Source organism: Felis catus, chromosome F1 (genome assembly GCF_018350175.1).
Source record: "Felis catus isolate Fca126 chromosome F1, F.catus_Fca126_mat1.0, whole genome shotgun sequence".
NCBI classification, from domain to species: domain Eukaryota; kingdom Metazoa; phylum Chordata; class Mammalia; order Carnivora; family Felidae; genus Felis; species Felis catus.
This window is the reverse complement of record NC_058384.1, coordinates 54111295-54132063: the sequence shown is the minus strand read 5'-3', so window position 1 is coordinate 54132063 and position 20769 is coordinate 54111295. Positions and strand designations below refer to the sequence as shown.

At 40.2% G+C, this 20769-nt stretch overlaps 1 protein-coding gene across 14 annotated transcripts in view; it reads left to right on the top strand.

Annotated features, from left to right (window-relative positions):
- The window catches only part of ESRRG (estrogen related receptor gamma), a 628903-nt gene that overhangs the window by 434117 nt on the left and 174017 nt on the right, over nucleotides 1-20769 (top strand). For all 14 annotated transcript variants that reach the window (XM_019822195.3, XM_045048790.1, XM_019822196.3 and 11 more), the window contains one exon: nucleotides 11809-12224. In XM_019822195.3, coding sequence (XP_019677754.2) covers nucleotides 11822-12224 — 403 coding nt within the window. In that variant the 5' untranslated portion in view covers nucleotides 11809-11821. The remainder of the gene's footprint in view (nucleotides 1-11808; nucleotides 12225-20769) is intronic.

Below are 20769 nucleotides of genomic sequence, written 5' to 3'. Positions count from 1 at the left end.
ATTAGTATTATGGAACTAAACCAGATTAAGGGGGAATGTGAATTAGATTTGGTAACAGATGGTGCCGTGGAAATTAAAAGTTCTTTGCGAATGGAAGCGACAGCAGCTTGCCTCTGTTCTCTCTGTCTCTCCCGTCCGTGCACTTGATAGACGGGTATAAATCACAACAATCCTGTCTTGACAGCCAATTTCGAGAATTTGATCTGGTTAAAGACATGGCTTTCCTGCTCCACTCACCGAAACCTGCTTCTATTTTATTTTTACACAGCACCTTGTCATATTTAGAAAAGCAGACTCACCTGCTTCCCCTTAATGAAAATTTTCTTAATTACAGTTTTAGCTCTTTAGTGTTAATTACTTTTCCATTCAGCCTGAATTTTCTTAATATCTCTGAGGGATTTTTCTTCTTTTTTTTTTTTTTTCCCTACCCTCGTTACTCCTGCATATGCTTTTGTTGTTTCTAAAGATGCTTTTCATTGTCAGAAGTTGTTGTCAGAAGCACTATTTGAGAATCATAATTACCTAAATCATTATTTTATTATTTTTAAGGGGAGAGGCTTCCATGTGCTATAGTAAAATTAACCAAATAAGAAAAATTGTAGAAATCGTCAGAGCAGTCACCAAAAATAGCAATTATTTCAACAATATTTCATGAGAAGGTGAATGACAACACCCTTCCTTCCTTCCTTCCTTCCTTCCTTCCTTCCCTCCCTCCCTCCCTCCCCTCCCCTCCCCTCCCCTCCCCTCCCCTCCCCTCCCCTCCCCTCCCCTCCCCTCCCCTCCCCTCCCCTCCCCTCCCCTTCCTTCCTTCCTTCCTTCCTTCCTTCCTTCCTTCCTTCCTTCCTTTCTTTCTTTCTTTCATTAATTAAGGCTGCTCCATTGGATAAAATAAACCCCACCAAGTAAAAAGATGTGACCACAGTGTGGCAGAAGGAGTATTGCTGTCTCTGGGTTGACCTTGTGATGAGCTAAGAAATCAGAATTAAAATGCAGACTCTAAATGAGAGACTAGAAATATTGAACAAATTGCATGGACCCTTTATCTCCACGTCGTCCCGTCTCAAGCTCAGGAGACAAGTACTCAGGTTTTGTCTTAGAAACCCACGTGGCATTTGGCCTGACCGCATAGCAAGGAAAAGGAAAGGGAAGAGAGGGGAAAAAATCACTCCAGAAATGAAGAGAAGATTCTTTGCGCTAGCAACTAACAGTTGGTAGAAATGAAGCTTCCTACTGGCAGTCAAATCAAATGTAGTAACAACTCAGCGGCGCCCTGCTGCTTGCTGACAGCGTGGTGTCACACACTGGGACAAACATTCACTTAAACACTGATTGCCGGGAATTGCCCCTTTCCGCCAACGCCTCCCACCAAAAATGTAATGAGCAAAAAGAGAACCAATTCTAGGAAAAACCAAGAGTCCTGCTCCCCAGCTCCCCCAAAATTATCACTGCTCTATTTGTCCTTTTGTAGCCCACTGGGAATGATTCCTCAGTTGAATGTCGTTGCTGTAGTTTCACTGCGACGTAGCAAGTTGTTTCTGTAATTATTCCTTCTCCTGCAACACACACGCGCATGCGCGCCCGTATAATGCCGTGGCCCCGAGCGGTAGGCGAGCGCAGCAGCAGCCGAAGAAAAGGAAGTATAGGGAGTGTGCGTTAGTTCAGCAGCCCATCCTCTCAGGTCTGACCTGAGTCACAGGCCAGTGTGGTTTTTATTTGAGTAAAATATGATTTTTACAAAATGGCGGAAGGTACTTTAGAAAACCTGTAGGTGAACCCTCTTGTTGAGCGAGCGAAGACACGGAAGGTCAGAGTGGAGCAGTGACTTGTCTCAGGTCACACGGTGCCAGACCTGGAGCTGGAACCCACGTTTCCTACATCCTCGAGTCCCTGAGAAAGAGGAAAGAAGACATGCAAGCTGTGGGAACCCTGGTGTAGTACTTTTTAAGACAACTTTTAGGGACCCCTGGGTGGCCCAGTCGGTTAAGCCTCTGACTTGAGAGCAGGTCATGGTCTCGCGGTTCGTGAGTTCGAGCTCCTCATTGGGCCCTGTGCTGACAGCCTGGCGCCCGCTTTGGATTCCGTGCCTCCCTCTCTCTCTGCACCCCACCACACACTCTGTCTCTGTCTCTCAAAAATGAATAAATGTTAAAAAAAATTTTTTTTTAATCCGTTTTTCAAAATTGCAAAGAAGATTTAGGAATGTTTCTCTGCATGTTTGTTTTTGGATCTTTGAATGACAAACACCAAGCAAGTCCTTCCTATCTGGGCTTGGGGCCTGTGGATGGCTTTCCTTGGCTTCACTGGATGCCTCTCACTGCCGCATAATCCCTTTTTACAAAACCCATTCTGCCACAGAGCAGAATCTTCGTCGTTTCCATGGCTTGAATTAAATATATGTGTGTATGTGTGTTATTTTCCTTTACCTGCGAATGGTGTCCTTGTGTTTCAGCTTCACTTTCTCTTCAAGCAGCTAGCTCATTGAAATGTTTAAAAAAGGAGGGCAGAGGAAGATTTAGGATTAATAATTAGCGATTTCTCTCCTCCCTGCCTCCCCCCACTCTCCTGCTTCAGCTGAACAACACCTGATACCAACTGAATATAATCATAACCTCTGCTGCTGTCATAGATCACCCAGGACCAGCTGCATTTGCATCCAGATGTTAACTGCTGCAGACTAAGCTATTAAGTTAAAAGTATAAATATAGTTTAACCACTTGTCCAAGAGGGAATGATGTGGTTTATTATCTCTGGTTGTGCTATGAATCTCCCACTAGCGTAGAGATGTTCATAGGCGCTCACAGCAACCTTTATTTCGACTATGATTCCTTTTCAGCATTTAAATTTTCTCACCACTGCGACTCACCCAGTTTTCGGGTATGTTTTCGAGTTCCACTGCAAGTGAACTGGCCTATCTGTGTGGAGGCAGCAGGTTTGTTGGTCATCGTAATTGCTTTTGCAAAACATTTTCTTAATGAGTAAAGGGTGACATCAAGACCACGATCTCAATATTTTCTGCCTCAACGCCTGGTAACATTCCTATTTTGCTATTTCAGTGTAGCAAAGAGAACAGGAAAGGAAAATTCAGTCAGCCTGAGCTCTCATTGACCTGGATTTGATTTGTGAACTCCATCACTGGAGTCTGTGTGTGTAAAGCGTCTATATTCGATTGTAATTTGTAAAGATCAGTGCATAGACTTTCTATGAGTTGAATGTCTGTTTATTTCTCCTCTAGTGAGATGCCGTGAGAAGGCCTCCATTTAGCTGTCAGTCCCCTCCTGTTGTGTCTGCTTTTTCTCTTCAGTGTGCTCCTTGACTGCTTGAAAACGGAATTGTCTGAACACAAGCAAACTTTATTGATCCATATTTCTGTTTGAAAGACCAGAGATTTGTAGAAGTAGGAGACTATTTCTTTTCTCTGGAAAGCTTACTGCGAAGGAGGTCTCCTCATGGCGTAGTAAATCTCCAAGACCGAATAAATGTTACATTCAGCATATATCGTAAGCTTCATTTTGATGATTTATCTCATGTAGTTTTTACCCCATACGAACCTTCCTTTCTATCAGTGGTCTCCCACCTCCTGCCCAGAGCCCTTTCCCTCTACCCTGGGATTAGTGACCCATTTGCTACCCAAGTGGGTTGACAGAAGGGGATACTATTCTAAAGCCCTTCTGGTCCTTAGGGCTTTTGGTCCTAGGAGTGTAACTTGCATAAGGTAAGAAATATTTGTAAGGGCCACAATTGCCCTTGATTGTGCTTCTGTTGTGCTTGTTGTGCATTTAAATTTCTGACTAGGCATTTCTTGAGATTCTCTTTTAACATCTATAGGTGTCGTGGAGTTGGGCAGTTGTGAGGATATAGTTAATTAAGCTGCATTAGGGTAAATATACACACTTGTTAAAACACTTAATTTGCCTCAATAATATTGATTACACGGCAGAAGTTTGTTTAAACTAAATGGTATTTTCCCCCTACTGTTACACTTCTTGAATGCAATCTGTATAATAGCTAATAGCCATCATCAGTTAAATATCATGTTAGTTATAAAGTAATGTCATAAGAATTGATTTGGACTTGGCAGTGGAGGAGAGCTCTCCCTTCAAAGCCGATGTAGATGATTAGCCAGAGTTTTAAGCAGAATCATGGTTCATATAAACTGTGTATATTTTATAGACTTATAGCTACTCTATATTACGTGAGTGCCCATTATATTAAAGAAAAGCTCAGACAGTTAATTATGCAAAACATCATGTATGCAATTACCCAACATTATTATGCATTTAACAGTTTTATTGATTTGCCTATAGCTCACTTACTGTATTCAGGGCTATAAACAAGGGATGTTCACCCTTAGATTGAAATAGGTCCAAGAAAACAAGCTAAGGATAAATTACACTACTAAGCGCCTCTGCATCAGATCGAATCCTTAAATACAGAAACTGTCAACAATCATAATGTGCAACATATTGTGATATCACAGGACCATTTCTTTTCCCATTAATAAAGTTTATCAACCAGGAAGCACCAGAAATCACCTGGCAATACAAATCGAAGCTACTGCAATTTCCTACATCTAAAATAGTCCAGATAACTTAACAAGGTGATCAGCAGTGGCCTCCACCTTGCATGGGGCCGACTGACATGGGATGCGGTCTATGGTTACTTTCTAATACACATGCTTACAGCATCCCAGTCTTGTCAGGCTGCACGCGCTTACGCTTATTGGTGCGTTTCTCTAACCAACTTTCTCGGCCTTCATTGCTGAAAATGAATATTCTCCATTTCCCTTCCTTTGTTTTCGGTATAACGCAGGTGGAGGTATGAGGTTCTGTAGTCCTGTCACATTGCATAGCCAACCATCCTGGTTAACCAGGGACTGAGGGGTTTCCAGGACATGGGATTTCAAGGCCTAAACCAGGATGGCCAAACCAACGTGGTGTCAGATCAAAATTGAAAAAGAGGGGATCATTGAGCTCTAGCACCCCAAAAGCAGGTGGTATTTCTGCGAGATCCTTCTAGGTCTTGGTTTTGTCATTAGAGATGCAGTTGTTTTCACAGGGTTCTTTTCTTCTTTCCAAGATTTTATTTAACGGTATGTTTTCTTTTCAATGAGTGTGTAGAAATGAATTAAAAGTCTCTCATTTATTGTCTGAAATTCTGACAGTTTTTTTTTTTTTGGTGTAGTGTACAGCCTCTTACAGAATTAGGGGAGCTTTTGGCTTTAAAGGGGGCCCTGATCATATTTTAGGGAGCTGGCTTCATGTCCCCACACTGCTTAGCCACATCTCCTATCAGCAATTCAAGCTGATAGGAGCTCCACAGAGAGCTGTTTGCTTACTCTTGTTCTTGATGGAGTAAGTTCTTTTAGACTAAATGCACAAGTTATTTATTCAAAGAATCACCATTGCTAGATGATGTGACCCTGTTACGCAGAAATCTGTTCCATGAGATGGGCCTCAAGGTTTATTAAAGAATGTCTAAAATTATACAGAAGTGTGTGTGCATATATGTGCATGTGTGTTTTAATCTCTCTGAGCATTGTGGGTCAGGATTTACAATTCTTCCTTTACAATTAATGATCTCTTTTCGTTAGGTTAACCAGGCAGGCCTTAAGATATTTCTTATTAAAAGAAAAAATCCTTTCTTTTCCTTTCCCAACTAAGCCAGTGTACCTTAATGCAATGATGATATGTTAGACCCAGTAGTTGTCAAAGCATCGTATTACTGTGATGCCATAATGACACCCTGTCTCTGTAAAGTAGTCATGTTTTCTCAAATCACACGTTGCACCGTTGATTTCTGACATGACACTTCATTCGGTTGCTTTCCCTTTCTTCAGCATCACCATTCTCTGACAATAGCAGCTGGTGCCCATTTTGTTACTAAGTGATTCACATTTTGCCACTTTACGAGAGTGCAATTAGTTGAAGCAGGAAAAGAAAAAAAAAAAAGAAGCTCATTGTAAAGTAGCATGCTTGAAGCTGTAACTCAGGCTGCTAAGGGAGCTGCTGGGGTCATGGATTCTGAAGCCTAGGACTTACGACTTGGAAGCTTGGCATAAGTCTTGGAAGTTTCCTTCTATGTACATTAAAACAAAACAAAAAAGCCTATAGGCTGATATATATTTTTTTAATATTTTGTTCTTTAAATTTAAATAAAAATACTTAAATATTTAATCTGATGTTTCAGAAGGTAGAAAACTGACCAGTCCTCATAGATTCATGCCTATTTTGAATAGGTAGTGTTTAGGTGTCAGGATTTGAAAACCTTCCTTTCAAACCCTGAAATTCTGTCATTCAGTAAGAAAGCTAAGGGCACCGTCTTCGTATTTCTCTGTGCATTTGTGAACTTGTGAGCTTGCTGGCTTCAGTGTGCTTTCCTAAAATGTTTGGATATAAATTGATAAAGTGGAGTTTATAATGCAGATGGGTACCCTCTGGGGCTCTTAAGGATGACAAGGAAGAAAATAAAATAGTGATGTCTTTAGCCGGCATTTTTTCAGCTTATTAAGGTGTCTGTCCTTGGTATGGATATAATAAACGTTTCAAAAAAAACCTTGTCTTAGTAGAACAGCTGGGAAATCCAGACAAGACCTGCACATAATATGTTCTTTATGAGAATTTCATGCACCATTTTTTTTAAGTAGGGAAATAAAGCAGCAAATAATTTTGAGTTTGTATAACATGTAAAGGATGAAATATAGCTGTTTAAGAACTTATCTGTTGATGAAATGTGTATGTTCTATATGACTATAGGACATTATTGATACACCAGCATTTAAACAAAAGTATTGGGTAAGCTTCTGTGGAATGTAGACCACCATGGTTGGGCATCTATGCAAGCATTTGGAAATTCTAACTCATGGCAATTCATTCAAGGTCACACATTTACCTGTATCTAGGTAGGATCTCTGAAAACAATTAAGCCCGATAATTATAATATAAATTGAATATTAACTTACAGATTATCTTCTTGTTTCCCCCTACAGCAACCACTTTAATTGATTCTTATTCTTTCTTTCTCTCTATACATGCACACATCTAACACAGTTAATTAACTTTCAAAAATTACACTTTGAAATAGTCCAGCGAATAAGAAGTTGCATTTGCCTGATCATTAATATCTAGCACCAAAGGTAAATTTTACCCTTACCGACTCTTGGGCAAGGCAAGGCACCAAGGTCCTTTTGGAAGCGTGATCATCAGAATTATTGACACTAGGGGCGCCTGGGTGGCTCAGTCTGTTAAGCATCCGACTCTTGATTTCAGCTCAGGTCATGATCTCAGGGTTTATGGGATCGAGCCCCATGTCGGACTCTGCGCTAACAAGGCAGAGCCTGCTTGGGATTCTCTCTCCCCTTCTCTCTGCCCCTCCCCTGCTTGCTCTCTGTCTCTCTCTCTCAAAACAAATACATAGATAAACTTAAAAAGAAAGAATTATTGAGACTATATTTCAAACCATATTAAACATGTGTAATAAAGGACTGGACTTACCCAGACCTCAGGAAGGCTGCTAAATCCCTCAAATTCAGTTTCTTACACAAAAAAGACAATGTAGGTCTTGACATAGCTATTTCTTCTTCCGGTTTATTCTCAGGGCGTTCCCTCAGAAGTCTTCTGGGAAGTCTCTTGTCTCCCTTGTGCTTCTCATCGTTCCTCTTAAAATTATAAAGTAAAAGCAACTGTACTGAGGCTTTAAAATAAACATTTCCCACAATTTTCTACCCATGTTATTTCTAGTCATGATTCTTAACTAAATTTAGATTTTTATTAATCCAAAGTGACCTCAAATTCCTGCATTAACAGCACAATGTGGAATTGGGCTTATTCTCTTTGGCTACAGATAAAGCCATCATCTTGAAAATGGCTCTTTCTGACAAAAAGGTGTTCTTTTGAAATAAAGTCTTATTCACTACATTCCTCTTAGAGTTAATGTGAATTTTAGTGCCTCTAATTTTAGATTGAAGTGAAGTCTAGAATAAAACCCACCAGCTGACAATTGAATTTATAGATAGTTGTGAATATTTCAGGCTTGAATAATAGAGCTGTAGAATTTCAGAGACAGAGAGGAAGAGAATTAAGACCCACTGTAGTTTTAGGGTATAATGTAATGGTGTCTAGGAAGTGTTCGATGTAATGAGCTAAGTAGTAATTAGGAGACAACTGTGTTCTTTCGGAAGTTCTGCTGAGGTGTCACTCCCAACACTGGAGAGGGTGACTCGATTACAGCAGACCTCTAGCCGGTGGGGTGGCCATCTCGGCCGTCTCTGCTCATAGGTGAGCTGCGGGTATAGTAGGTCTCCATGTGCACCACTTCCTACCCCTGCTTGCTTGGCTTTAAAAAAAAAAATCTGTGAACACCTTCAAGAAGTCTGTTGGCTTCAAGACACTTCTTTGTCTTCAATTATTTTTCTTTTTTTCTTTTTTAGAGAGAGAGAGGGAGAGAGAGAATCGCAAGCAGGCTCCATGCTGAGCACAGAGCCTGATGCAGGGATCCCATGATGCTGGGATCATGTCCTAAGCCAAAATCAGGAGTCTGGGTGCTCTGACTGAGCCACCCAGGCTCCCCAACTTCAAGACATTTCTGCACTGGACTTTGGCATCAGACCTGAGTTCCAATCCTGGAATTCCCATTTCCTAGCTGTATGACTTTCAGGAGATTGTGTGGTGTCTGAGGCTCTGTTTCCTGAAGAGGGATATCTCCCTCTTAAGGTTGTCCTGAGGCTTAAATGAGGTGATACTAGTAAGGTGCTCAGGCCAGTGCCTGCCACATAATAAGCACTTGATAAATGGCAACTCTGACTATTATAACTTCCACTGGGCAAAAGATACTAATTAAAGGCAGGAGCTCATTGTCTGAAAAGAAACAGGTACAACCTAAGGCACCAATCCAGTTTGATCAGTTTCATTCACTGCTGCAGTAGCCAGACCTTGTGTGGGAAGAGATATTGCCACTGCCCAGAGACTTCCCTGACAACTTAACTTCCTAATCTCCTTGCTTCCATGCAGGTAATTGCAAAGTTATGGGTTGAGATTTTGGACCAGACAGCTGGCTGGAGACTCCCTGTTTTTCAGGGCTTTAACAACATGCATTTGACACATAAACATTTGGTGACTTAGAAAATAACTGTTCCATAAATGGGAAAGCAATTCTTGGCCTTTCTTTCTTTCTGTCTTTCTGTCTTTCTGTCTTTCTGTCTTTCGTTCTTTCTGTCTATCTTTTTCTTTCTGTCTTTCTGTCTTCTTAATTTGTTTATTTTTGAGAAAGAGAGAGTGAGTGCAAGTGGGGGAGGGGCAGAGAGAGAGGAAGACAGAGGATCAAATGGGCTGTGCACTGACATCAGCGAGCCCAGTGTAGGACTCAAACTCACAAAGTGTGCCATCATGACCTGAGCTGAAGTCAGACCCTTAACCGACCGAGCCACCCAGGAGCCCCTGGCCTTGTTTCTTAATCAAGAGTTCTGCGGATTTTAGAAGTCCATGAGAAAGAGCCAGAGGGAAAGAAAATTGGGGTGAAATTGACCATAGATGGTACAAGAAGAAAGAGACACAGAAAAGAGGGCCTGGAGAAGACTAGGGATATTTTGTGATCAAGCTGCTCTCCTCTGCAAAAAAAAACGGGGGGGGGGGGGGGGCTGGGAGGAAAAGAATGGTGCCTTAAGGGCAGATGGTGAAAGAGTTAATTGTCATAGCTGTGAGAAATTCAGTGCCAGAGAGAGGAAAGGGGAGCAACCATGTTTTAGTACCCTAATAACTTCTAACTCTAGTCCAAGATCATAATGTATGTGCGAGCCGTCCAGTAATTATAAGGTAATAAGTGAAGTGCTGGGGTAAGTGCTCTAAATTAAAAGGAATTCGCAGGGCTGCTGTAAGTCAGTGCCGACCCGCTTTCTTTCAAACGTTGACTCGAGGAAAAGTGCTTAGCCCAGAGTGCAAGCAGGGAGACAAGGAGAGCGATCTATTAATTACAGCGCTCATTAACAGTGACGGGTACAAGGCAGCAGATGCAGAAGGAAGAGGACGCCGTAGTTCAGGCTGGTGAGGGGGATGTTTTTTCTTTCACTAGCTCTTGAGGAAAGGACAACACGGGTGGGTGGGCAAAAGTGTGAAGATATTTTTGTGGATTTCTTCTTCCCGTTTGCTTTCTTCACCTCCCGATACCGTTTTACTTTAGAAGGCAGAACAGAATTTCCAGTGTGCAACGTACTTGTTTAAGAGGCAAATATTTGCTCTTAATGCTCTGCTTTGGAGACTGCCTTCTTGGAGCAGTGAAGTGAGCATTCCCCGATAGGAGATTTTATTTATATATAAAATATATATATATATATATTTTAGTTTGAATTGACAGAACAGTGGGGGAAGGGGGGGCCGGAGGAGGACATGAAATTTGGGCAGTGATGAAATATCATTAGATTTATAGTAGAGGAGATAATTGCATCCCGTTGGTTATATTGTGACTACTCCCCCAAATTCTAGTGAATGACCATTACCCTGTGGGATTCCTATAAATCAACTTTCCACTGGGAAGCAATTAGCTAAGTCCCCTTCTCAACTGTCACCTCTTCTTTCTATGGCAGGCTCTCAAAATGTTCTTAGAGACTTTGCTAAAAGGGGTTTTGCACTATGGCTAATCGGAAAGAAAATAGGACCAATTATATCTTCTCATCTAATTACCTCTTCAGAAATTTAATCATTTATGGGTCCAACAAAGAAAGAAGGGAAATATGTTTCTTCTAGATAAGAGAGATAATTTGTCAGATTGGATGCCTCATCATATTTCCTTTTAGGAGGTATGATGTTAAAAGGCCAAAAGAAGGGGGGGAAAGAGAGCATCCCAAATCTCAATTTTCAGGACAAAATTTGATACATTCCTAGTTTGCTGAATATAATACAAAGTATCAGATTTATGGACTCCCAGGTGTACTGAAGGCTCAAATGGCTTTTCTTCACTCACCTCTTAAGCAATGGCAAATCACACAGACACCCGCACAGGTTTATTAATCCGTGTTGGCGATCGTTTCACTAAGTTTTGTGGGCTCTAGGAAATTATCCGTACATCTTGGCTAGAATTTTATACTTGATGTCTTTCTGTATTGCTAAATGGCTATGAAATAGAGCGATTTAAATAAAGAAGCGAAGTGATTGAGGATATATTCCCTATGTGTCTTAGTCAGATCAATAAGAGACACAGTTATGCTTATGGAAGCATGTTGACAAACTGTAATTACAGAGCTGAGGAATCATCTGTTCGGTCTTGAAAATAAAAGTTTGATTCTGCTCATAATAAAATGATTGCAGCATGGGAACATGGGAGGGAAAAGTAGAGTGAGGATAAATCCAATTTTGGAAATGATATAGACTTTTAAATCACTCCTCTTCCGCAGCAAATTTAGAATCTAGAGTATTGACAGTGGTTTTCCAGGAGAAAGGTAAAATAAAAGGAACTGGACCCGTTAGAGGTTTTGTTTATGGCCTGTCTGGGCACTTTGATGTAACCCTGTCATGCCCTTATGCTGATTACCTTCTTGTAGAACAAGAGATATTGACTAGGGAATGAATGATGTGTAGTCCCAGCTCTTAGGCAGCGCTCTCAAAGAGCAATGTCTTTAACATATGAATTCTTCTATTTTTTTTCCCCTCCTTTCATCCTTCCCTTTCACTTTCTCTCTATTTTTTTCACCTTCTTTTTGTTTCTACCTGTTTTTGTTTCTATGTTTAACACTCTCTCCTTTTCTCTCTCTCTCTCTCTCTCTCTCTCTCTCTCTCTCTCTCTCTCTTTCTCCCTCTCCGTTTGTATCTCCTTACATCTCAGGCTTCTCTGCAGAATGTCAAACAAAGATCGACACATTGATTCCAGCTGTTCGTCCTTCATCAAGACGGAACCCTCCAGCCCGGCCTCCCTGACGGACAGCGTCAACCACCACAGCCCAGGTGGTTCCTCAGACGCCAGCGGGAGCTACAGTTCAACCATGAATGGCCATCAGAACGGACTTGACTCGCCACCTCTCTACCCTTCTGCTCCTATCCTAGGAGGTAGTGGGCCTGTCAGGAAACTGTATGATGACTGCTCCAGCACCATTGTTGAAGATCCCCAGACCAAGTGTGAATACATGCTCAACTCGATGCCCAAGAGACTGTGTTTAGTGTGTGGTGACATTGCTTCTGGGTACCACTACGGGGTAGCATCATGTGAAGCCTGCAAGGCATTCTTCAAGAGGACGATTCAAGGTTAGTGTTGCACCTGGGAATAATACCCCACCCTCGTCCAGCCTCAGGTTGATGGTTGGTGGTTGGTTGGCTGGTTTTTCTTAGTTCTTATCCTTGATAATCAAGTTTTACAGTCTCAATTCTATCTTGAGTACAAAATAGAAATAGATTACAATAGCTTGTGGAGGGATTATAGAATAAACTCCCCCAGATATGCCCCCTAAGAATTCTGCTTTCACTATTAAGCCCTAATGATGGAATGATATTAAGCTATGTGTTAAAAAAACACAGCTATTATCAGAGCAATGTAGGTCTGTGTTGCAACTAAACAAATACACACTGGATCCGTAGTGTTTTTGCCTCTTTGGTTCTTCTTACAGAGGCATGAAAATAATAGATACTTTAGAGCAGTGGTAACTTGAGTGTGTACCAATATCACCTTGAGATCTTGTTAAAATACAGGTCACCCTACCCTCAGAGTTTCTGACTTGTTACATCTGGAGTAGAAGTCCAAGAATTTATATTTCTGACAAATTACCAGGTGATGCTGATTATACTGGTCCAGGATCCATGCTTTGAGAACCACTCGTCTACACAATTTGTCTCCTACCTTCCTTCTTTCCCTATGGTTGGATATACTTTCCTCACCTTTTTAATGAATTTGTAAAGAAAAGTCTTCCAAATTATACCTAATTATGAAATATACCCCCCACATATATAACACACATCTGAGCCTCCATAGACTTTCAGATTTATAAATAACAACATAATTGTAGGAAAATATGGCTGAAATTTGTATGTGCTCATTTAAACTAGTAATCCACAAATACAGAGCTCCACTCATGTTAAAAGCCATAGATACATATTCTCACAGGAAGTTATAATTTTCACTTTTTTAGATCCTTTGTGATATGAAGAAAATAGGGGAAAGAAAGAGTAACTGTTGAGGATTCTCAGCTCATCAGTGATTCTATTCTCAGTGGCTTACAAAATGTTTTATTTTTTTTTAATGTTTATTTATTTATTTTGAGGGAGGGGGGCGGGGGAAGAGAGGGGGGAGAGAGAGAATCCTAAACAGGCTCTACACTATCAGCACAGAGCCCAATGCAGGGCTCAATCTCAGAAATCGCAGGATGGTGACCTGGGACAAAATCGAGTCCAGATGCTTAATTGATTGAGCCACCCAGGCACCCCAAAATGTTTTCTTCTTAAAAGACAGCCATTTTTTGGATACATGTATGTCTTCCCACGTATCAGTGGTTCTCATCTTTGCCAGCTCACTGGAATCATCTGGAGACTGAAAACATATTGATGCCAGGGCTCATACCCCCAAATTCTGAATTAACTGGCTTTGGGTGTGGCAAGGGCAAAGGAGGGATTTCCGAAAGCTTCGCACTTAATGTTTTAGTAAAGCCAAGTTTAGAAATCACTGCCCTCTCCTGTGCTGTGTTCTATAAATAAATGGTTTCTCAGAGTATCTCTAGTGGACCAGTGGTATCACTGTCACCTGGGAATTTATTTAAAAGCTTCATCCCAGATTACCCCAATCGGAATCTGTGGGGGTGAGCCCAGCAATCTTCCAGGTGATTCTGATACTCAGCCGAGTTTGATGTCTACCATGGTGCTGCTGATAACCACCAATGACTGACCATCGTCTGCTAATGGCCCATCCTTGGACATAACTGAAATGAGTTTAATAGCTTTGTGATGTACTGATTTTTAAAGTGCAGATGAGATTATGTTTGTTGAATTTTCATCCTTCTAAATTTTTAACAAAAGGTGATCAGGAAACCCTTTATTTGTACATACAGTAATCTTCCACCTTTTTTTTTTTCTTTTTTTTTTCCTAGAGCAGCTGGGAGGCAAGTCTTGTCTGTTAGTTGCACTGAAGATTTCAGTAAAGGTCCTTAGTGGATTGGGTTTTACAATTTCCCTTACTTCTGTGTCTATTCCATAGCTTCCTTGATTTGTGGCTGTTTACTTAGGATCACAGTTTTTCAAGACATCATTAACTCTTAGATAATAGAGTGGATATTTAAGCCTTACTTTTTCATAACCTTTCATAGTTTTAACTGAAGAACACAAGTCAGGTTAGTATGGAGTAAATATGAATTACCTAATTTTTTTTTGTTGTTTTATATCAGACTTTAATTTTTTTTAACGTTTATTTATTTTTGAGAGAGAGAGAGAGACAGAGAGCAAGTGGAGGAGGGACAGAGAAAGAGGGAGACAGAATCTGAAGCAGGCTCCAGGTGCAGAGCGGTCAGCACAGAACCCAAGTTGGGGCTCAAACTCATGATCTGTGAGATCATGACCTGAGCTAAAGTTGGAAGCTTAACCAACTGAGCCACCCAGGTGCCCCGAGTAACCTAAATATTTTCATGGCTGTATCTTCATATTTTAGGGCTCATCATTGCCATATCTTATTAGCATTTTCTTACAAAAACCCTTTATCCACTGGATCTTTTTCTTTTTTCTCATCTATAAATTGAAGGCATTGATACCAACCTCATGGGATGTTTAAGGATAAAATGAAATGTGAAATCATAGGTAAAGTAAGTAAAAACAATGTTTTGCTTCCACTCTTGTGCATCTGAAAAATATCTTCAGCTTATTCAATAACACTGTAAAACTTGAGAATAAAAACGCATTTCAAATCTTTGGGTTCTTAGTAGCCATTGTCCAAAGGTATTAGAATACTTACATTACGGAGTATCTAAAAATTCAAACTGGTAGTGACTTGATTTTGTTTATCCAGTTTATACAGCTCTGGAATTAACTACACAGAGATAAGCAAATATTTTGGGATAAATTAACAAATGCTTTGTATGCTTCTATAAGCAAGAGGCTCTCACCATGAAAACCACCCCCCTTTACTCAACAAATATTTACTGAGAACCTACTGTGAGCTAGATAGACACTAGCATGCTGTCTGGAGTTTCCTCTTAACAACATTTTATTAAATCTCAGTTCTCAAACACTTGTGCCTTGAGGTGAATTCCTCTACAACCATCTTCTGCCTTGAGGGAATAACAAATTTTTAGGATGGGCTGGGGGGGCAGGGAGGGGGCAGGTGGTGGTTAAACTCCTTGGTTCTTAGTATGTTTTCAAAAGATAAAACAACTATGTAACGGTTTCCTGACAGTTTTTTTTTTCTTTAAATCCTATAGCTTAGATGTTAGTAGCTCTGCATTAGTTATTTACTGTGCAATTAACTGGAATAGCGCAATTGGAATTCTATGCCTGATTATTCCTTAGGACGCTGAAATGCTACCAAAAGCTTAACAGAGCAAAGCACAGGGTGATTCTTGGCATTGATGTATAGTGCTCAGTTTTACTCCATATTGGAGAGAGCAACTTTCAAGGATTTTGAGCAGGAGACAGAGATGTCACTGTCCAGATTAGCACTCTGGACTTGCCCACCTGGCTGTGTTTGTAGCTGGCAGCTGGGCGGCACTTAGGCTACCCTGCTAGCTACATCAGCAGGCATCACACCGTGGGGCTAACTTAGCCCCAAAAAGGCAGTGAGGCAAATAAAGGGATTAAATTGTGAAAGTATAATGTAATAATTAGGGTGGTAATTGTAAGGAAGACTGGAACAGCCCCTCCTTTCTGTGGCCAAATAGTGATAGCAGCTGAACTCCAAAGACCTTGAAAGGGGCCCAAATCTGTTGTTCTCATCACAGATTCTTGTTCTGATGCTGAAGGGGCCGGGAATCTATTCTCATGCCTTGAGGCAGCATTGCAGCCAAGCTCTCCTTGCAGAAAGGAGTCTGTCCCTTCCTTCCCCTACAGCTCTTCAGGGAATAAGAGATTATGCAACTCCCTTTAAGAGCAAGTCTTTCTACTGTTCACAACCCTTAAGATCAGGGCATTATGTAAGTGTGGCTTCCTCCTCACTAGCGCCTGCTGGTGCTCTTGTTACTTGACTACGTGACAGGTGCACCCAAAAGCATATTTGTGGGGAATATTACCTCTTTAGAGTCTTTATTTCTTGTTGTAATAATGCATTTTTAAGATTGGCTATACAGTATTGATAAATATCAATTATGAAGGTTGGGGAAACTACTTCTTAAATTTAAAGCCAAAAGCACATATATCCGGAGCACACCTTAAGAAAAGTAATGAGGGGCGCCTGGGTGGCTCACTCGGTTAAGTGTCCGACTTCAGCTCAGGTCATGATCTCACTGCTCATGAGTTCGAGCCCCTTGTTGGGCTCAGTGCTGACAACTCAGAGCCTGGAGCCTTTTTTAGATTCTGTGTCACCCTCTCTCTCTCTCTCTCTGCCCCTCCCCCACTCACACTCTGACTCTTTCACTGTCTCTCAAAAATAAATAAACATTAAAAAATTTTTTAATGAAAAAAAAAGTAATGAGAATTGTTCTCTTCAAAGATGAATTGGTATTCCAATTGTGAAAGGCAATTAATCATAGATTTCAGGGAAAGCCAACCAGAAAAGCATGTGTTATTTATTGACTACTTCCAAGTTATCATTGAAAAACCATTGAACTAGGTAAGCACTTAGGGAAAAGTTAAGGTGTTTTTGTTTTTGTTTTTGTTTTTGTTTTCTGCTGACCAAAAAACCTTTTTAGAAGATTTTGACAGTCCTATCACCTGACAGGGTTAAAATGGTAGTTGTGACCTCATTGCCATTTTCTGGGCTTTTTAATGGTGTGTGTGATATCATTATTCTGATTTCTTTCCAATTCCAGTGTTAGTCCCGATTCATAAATGAGTGGGAGATTTTTTGGTGCGTGTACCTCCCTGTTAAGAGTGTCCCTTGGAGTCTAGTGAGGGAAGCAAGAGAAGAAAAATATCTTCCTATGCCCAAAATATCAATATCAATACATAGTTCATCATTTAACATACCAAGTTCTAACTTTCTCTTTGTTTCTCTACAAGGATATGGGAAATAATATATATATATATATAATATATATATATATATTATATATATATATATGTGTGTGTGTGTGTGTGTGTGTGTATTTGTATATAGTTATATGGCCAATAAGGCCCTTTCAGCTGCTCACTTCTGGGCTAGAGATAAGACCTTTTGTTTTCCCCACACCTTCATGAAGAGGAAATTGTATACTTAAAAAATCAGGTTTTGGGTTTTTTGTTGTTTTTTTTTTGTTTGTTTGTTCTTTGTTTTTTTAGATATTCATTATAGCATAGGTCTTGGGTTCATATAAAACCAGGCCTAGGTGTCAGCCATTTAGAGCTGAGAGACCTTAACATCACTGTGCCTCTGTTTCCCAGGTAGGAAGGGTTAAAGGAGAGAATGTCTGTCAATTACCTGGCCCATAGTAAGTGCTCAATAAATTATGAATTTTGATTGATACTGGCAGTGTACTGGGATACTCAAATACTGGGTGGTTCAGATATTCCAGCACAAGTGTGTCCTTGATGCTGAACTGGGATGTGTAGGCTTCCTTAGATCATAGCTATCTACCTTATGCTGTGATAATAAACCCTCTCTCCCTGAAGCCATTCTTGACAATGGTGCCCTTTTTCACCAGGAGGATTTGAGTGGGCTGACTGGAAATTTGATGAGTTTTGTATAGTTATGGCAATAAATTACCTTTTTCTCCCCCCTGTGTCAGTGGATGGGAAACTGGGTAAATCAGAATAGGAGCCTGAGTCCTGGGACTTGTGTGAAATATCAGATTCCCAGTTAAGCTTTACATGTGGGATTCAGGAATGAAGAAGCAGGATGTCCTTGCAGCATGAGATGTAGGAGTGACCGTGATAAGAACTGAGTTCCCTCTGGACATTTGTGGGACCCGAGAGAGAACTACGGCGGTCAGCCACATAACGTATGTGTGGAAGCTTAGAAATCGAGATAACAAACTGCTAAGTGACGTATGTTCTCTTCTTCTATTGGACAAACATACCTTCATAATGGCCTGGGAGGCCAGCTTTGCATTTTGAATTCTTAGACTCATAGGAATTTTGTGTCAGAAAGAGGTAGTAGAAAGAGGGTCCGTCCTTGGCCTACACCCACGCCATTTCTCTCTTCCCCTCTACCTCCTATTATGTCCTGTGCATAGCGTGGACACCCTTGCTCACATGTCCAAGGCACATTGACCCCTTCCAAACAGTTACCCCTAGACTGCATGGGTGTCATAATGTGCACACCAACAGTCCAGTCCAGGTCACCTTCCAGAGGATGGACCCACGGGATTGGCCCATGCAGGTCCTGGAAGGGGATTATGGCAATTTAGCTGCAGAATTTGAGAGCCCCAGCTACTGGGGATCATGGGCTACAAGGGGGTCGGCTCCAGCTGGTCTCCTCCTCTTAGACTGTTGAAGGGCCCCCTGCACTGTGAAGTCTTCTAAAGCCCAGGGCCTTCAGGTGGAGGTTTGGTGTTTTTTTTGTTTTTTTTTTTTTTTTTTTAGTCTGGTTCTAAAGGTGACATGGTAAGAGCCTAAATATCCCCTTAAACATGGGGCATTAAAGATGAGGCGTTTGCCTGCTAGCCATCTGCTAACTCTGCGGGCATAGCCTGTGGATCTGACATGCCTACTTCTCTTCCATACTGAACTGCTGACTCTTTCCCGAAGCAGGCGGCGTAGTCCTAGAGGATCTTTCCTGGGTGTCACATTTTCTTTGCCATTTGTGCTGTTTTAGTCTTAGAAGAGAATATTTGCAACACTGGAGGAAGAAGAGACTTACAAATTGAGTGTCTGAGCATCATCTGAACCTTGCAAAAGAAAATATAAAATACTATCTATTTAACTTAAATAGTATTTAAGAAAAATAATTACCCCAGTTTATAAATGACCTCTTTTAAAACTCTAATATGTTCTAAGATTAAAACTGAAAATAATATGGAAATGTTTAAATTGACTTGAAGAATCTCAGGGGTTATCAGTTTGGATGTAGTATTAAATTAAATATTGATACTAATATTACAGAAGAAATATTGTGTACAATTCATTTGCTTTAGCTCAGAGTTTGCTTTTGTTAAAGTTTAAGTGACTTTTCCACTTTTTCTTGCATTTGATTCCAATTTTGTCTGATTCTTGGAAATGCATTTATGTTGCCAAATTATAAATGAGAGATATCATTATACTTTGGCTATTTTAATTGTAACTTTCAGTGTTTATTTTAATAGTAAAATTTATATTGCAGACTTTCTGTGTTGGTAGAGAATATATATTATGTGAATGGATCTTTTAGGAAAAAGCATAATTTACAGATTCATCTCTCTTACTTTTGACTTAATGAACCCACTTCTAGGGATAAAAGAGTGATTTCTTTTCTGTGGTTTGTTCTGACTTTTAGGAACGCACCTAAATTGTCATCACTTCTCAAGTTGTTGTAGAGCCAGAGAGTAAATATTTTAGGACCTGTGGGTCACATGCCTTCTCTGTCACATACTCTGCTTGGCTTTGTTTTATTTTTTAAGCTGTTTAAGAATATAAAACCCACTCTGAGCTTGGGGCCATACAAAAATATGCCTAGGGCTCGATTTGACTGCTGGGTAACTGCCAGACCAAAACACCCCAATTTATCTTCTTGTAGGCAACATCGACTACTAGGATTTTCAACCCAGAGGACTTCTTTAGGCAACTTTCCATACCTATTATTTTAAACTGAAAGCAAGTTCTGTATCATGATGATCTTTTAAGTGTACTATCTCGGTTTTCCGAATGTTTTTATTTCTTCAAGGATCACATTTTTCTAGTCTCTTGTCACTGTTCACTGTGTCATATTCGTGCGTGTTAGCTAGCGAATTGGAAAGTGGAATCAATGTAAATTGAAACATAGTAACAGAGCAGTTGACAAAAAGTTGGATCTTGAGTTGTATAAGACTGATTATTTTCAGAGATTAAATTGCATGGTTGATCTTTGATCAAAGAAAAGAAAATAGAAGAACATTTAACTATCCTTACTATATTTTTGTCCTTCAGATATTAGGAACTCAAATTTGTGACATGACCGTCTCTGGTGTCATTTACATGTTTTTTGAACACTTCATTATGTTACTGTAGTTTGAAAGTCATTTAACATTGGCGTATCATTTTAGCTATTGATTCACAGGGGAAGGTTACCAGCTGAGTGACACTGGATAAGAACCTGTCCGGTGTAAGGGGTATATGCCAATGGCAGGAGGAAACGAATTTTTAGTGAAACTTTTTATGACATGGTAAAATGTCCAACTATAGTTTACTGTCAAATTAGTGAGATATTTTAGTCACATTAGCCAAACAAAATTCACTTTCGTAGCAGTATATTTGCAAAATGAGTGACACTCTTTTCTACTGTCTATGCTGTTTCGCAGTGGTTGGGAAGTGATGTAGTATGCGTTTTATTTTCCTCGGGTAAGTTACATTATGTTTATTTTTACTTATTTTAAAAAAGGATATTTGATGGAAACCAATTTGACAATAAATTCCATATTAAAAAATAAATAAACATTAATCTTTTGTAATTAACTATAACAAATTGAAAAGGACATTTGTGATAATAGTATCACTAATTTTTAAGAGTGCAATAATTGTAATTAATAGAAGGACAAGCGTTTTAGTAACTTTTTAAACTTAGCTGTATCTTCTG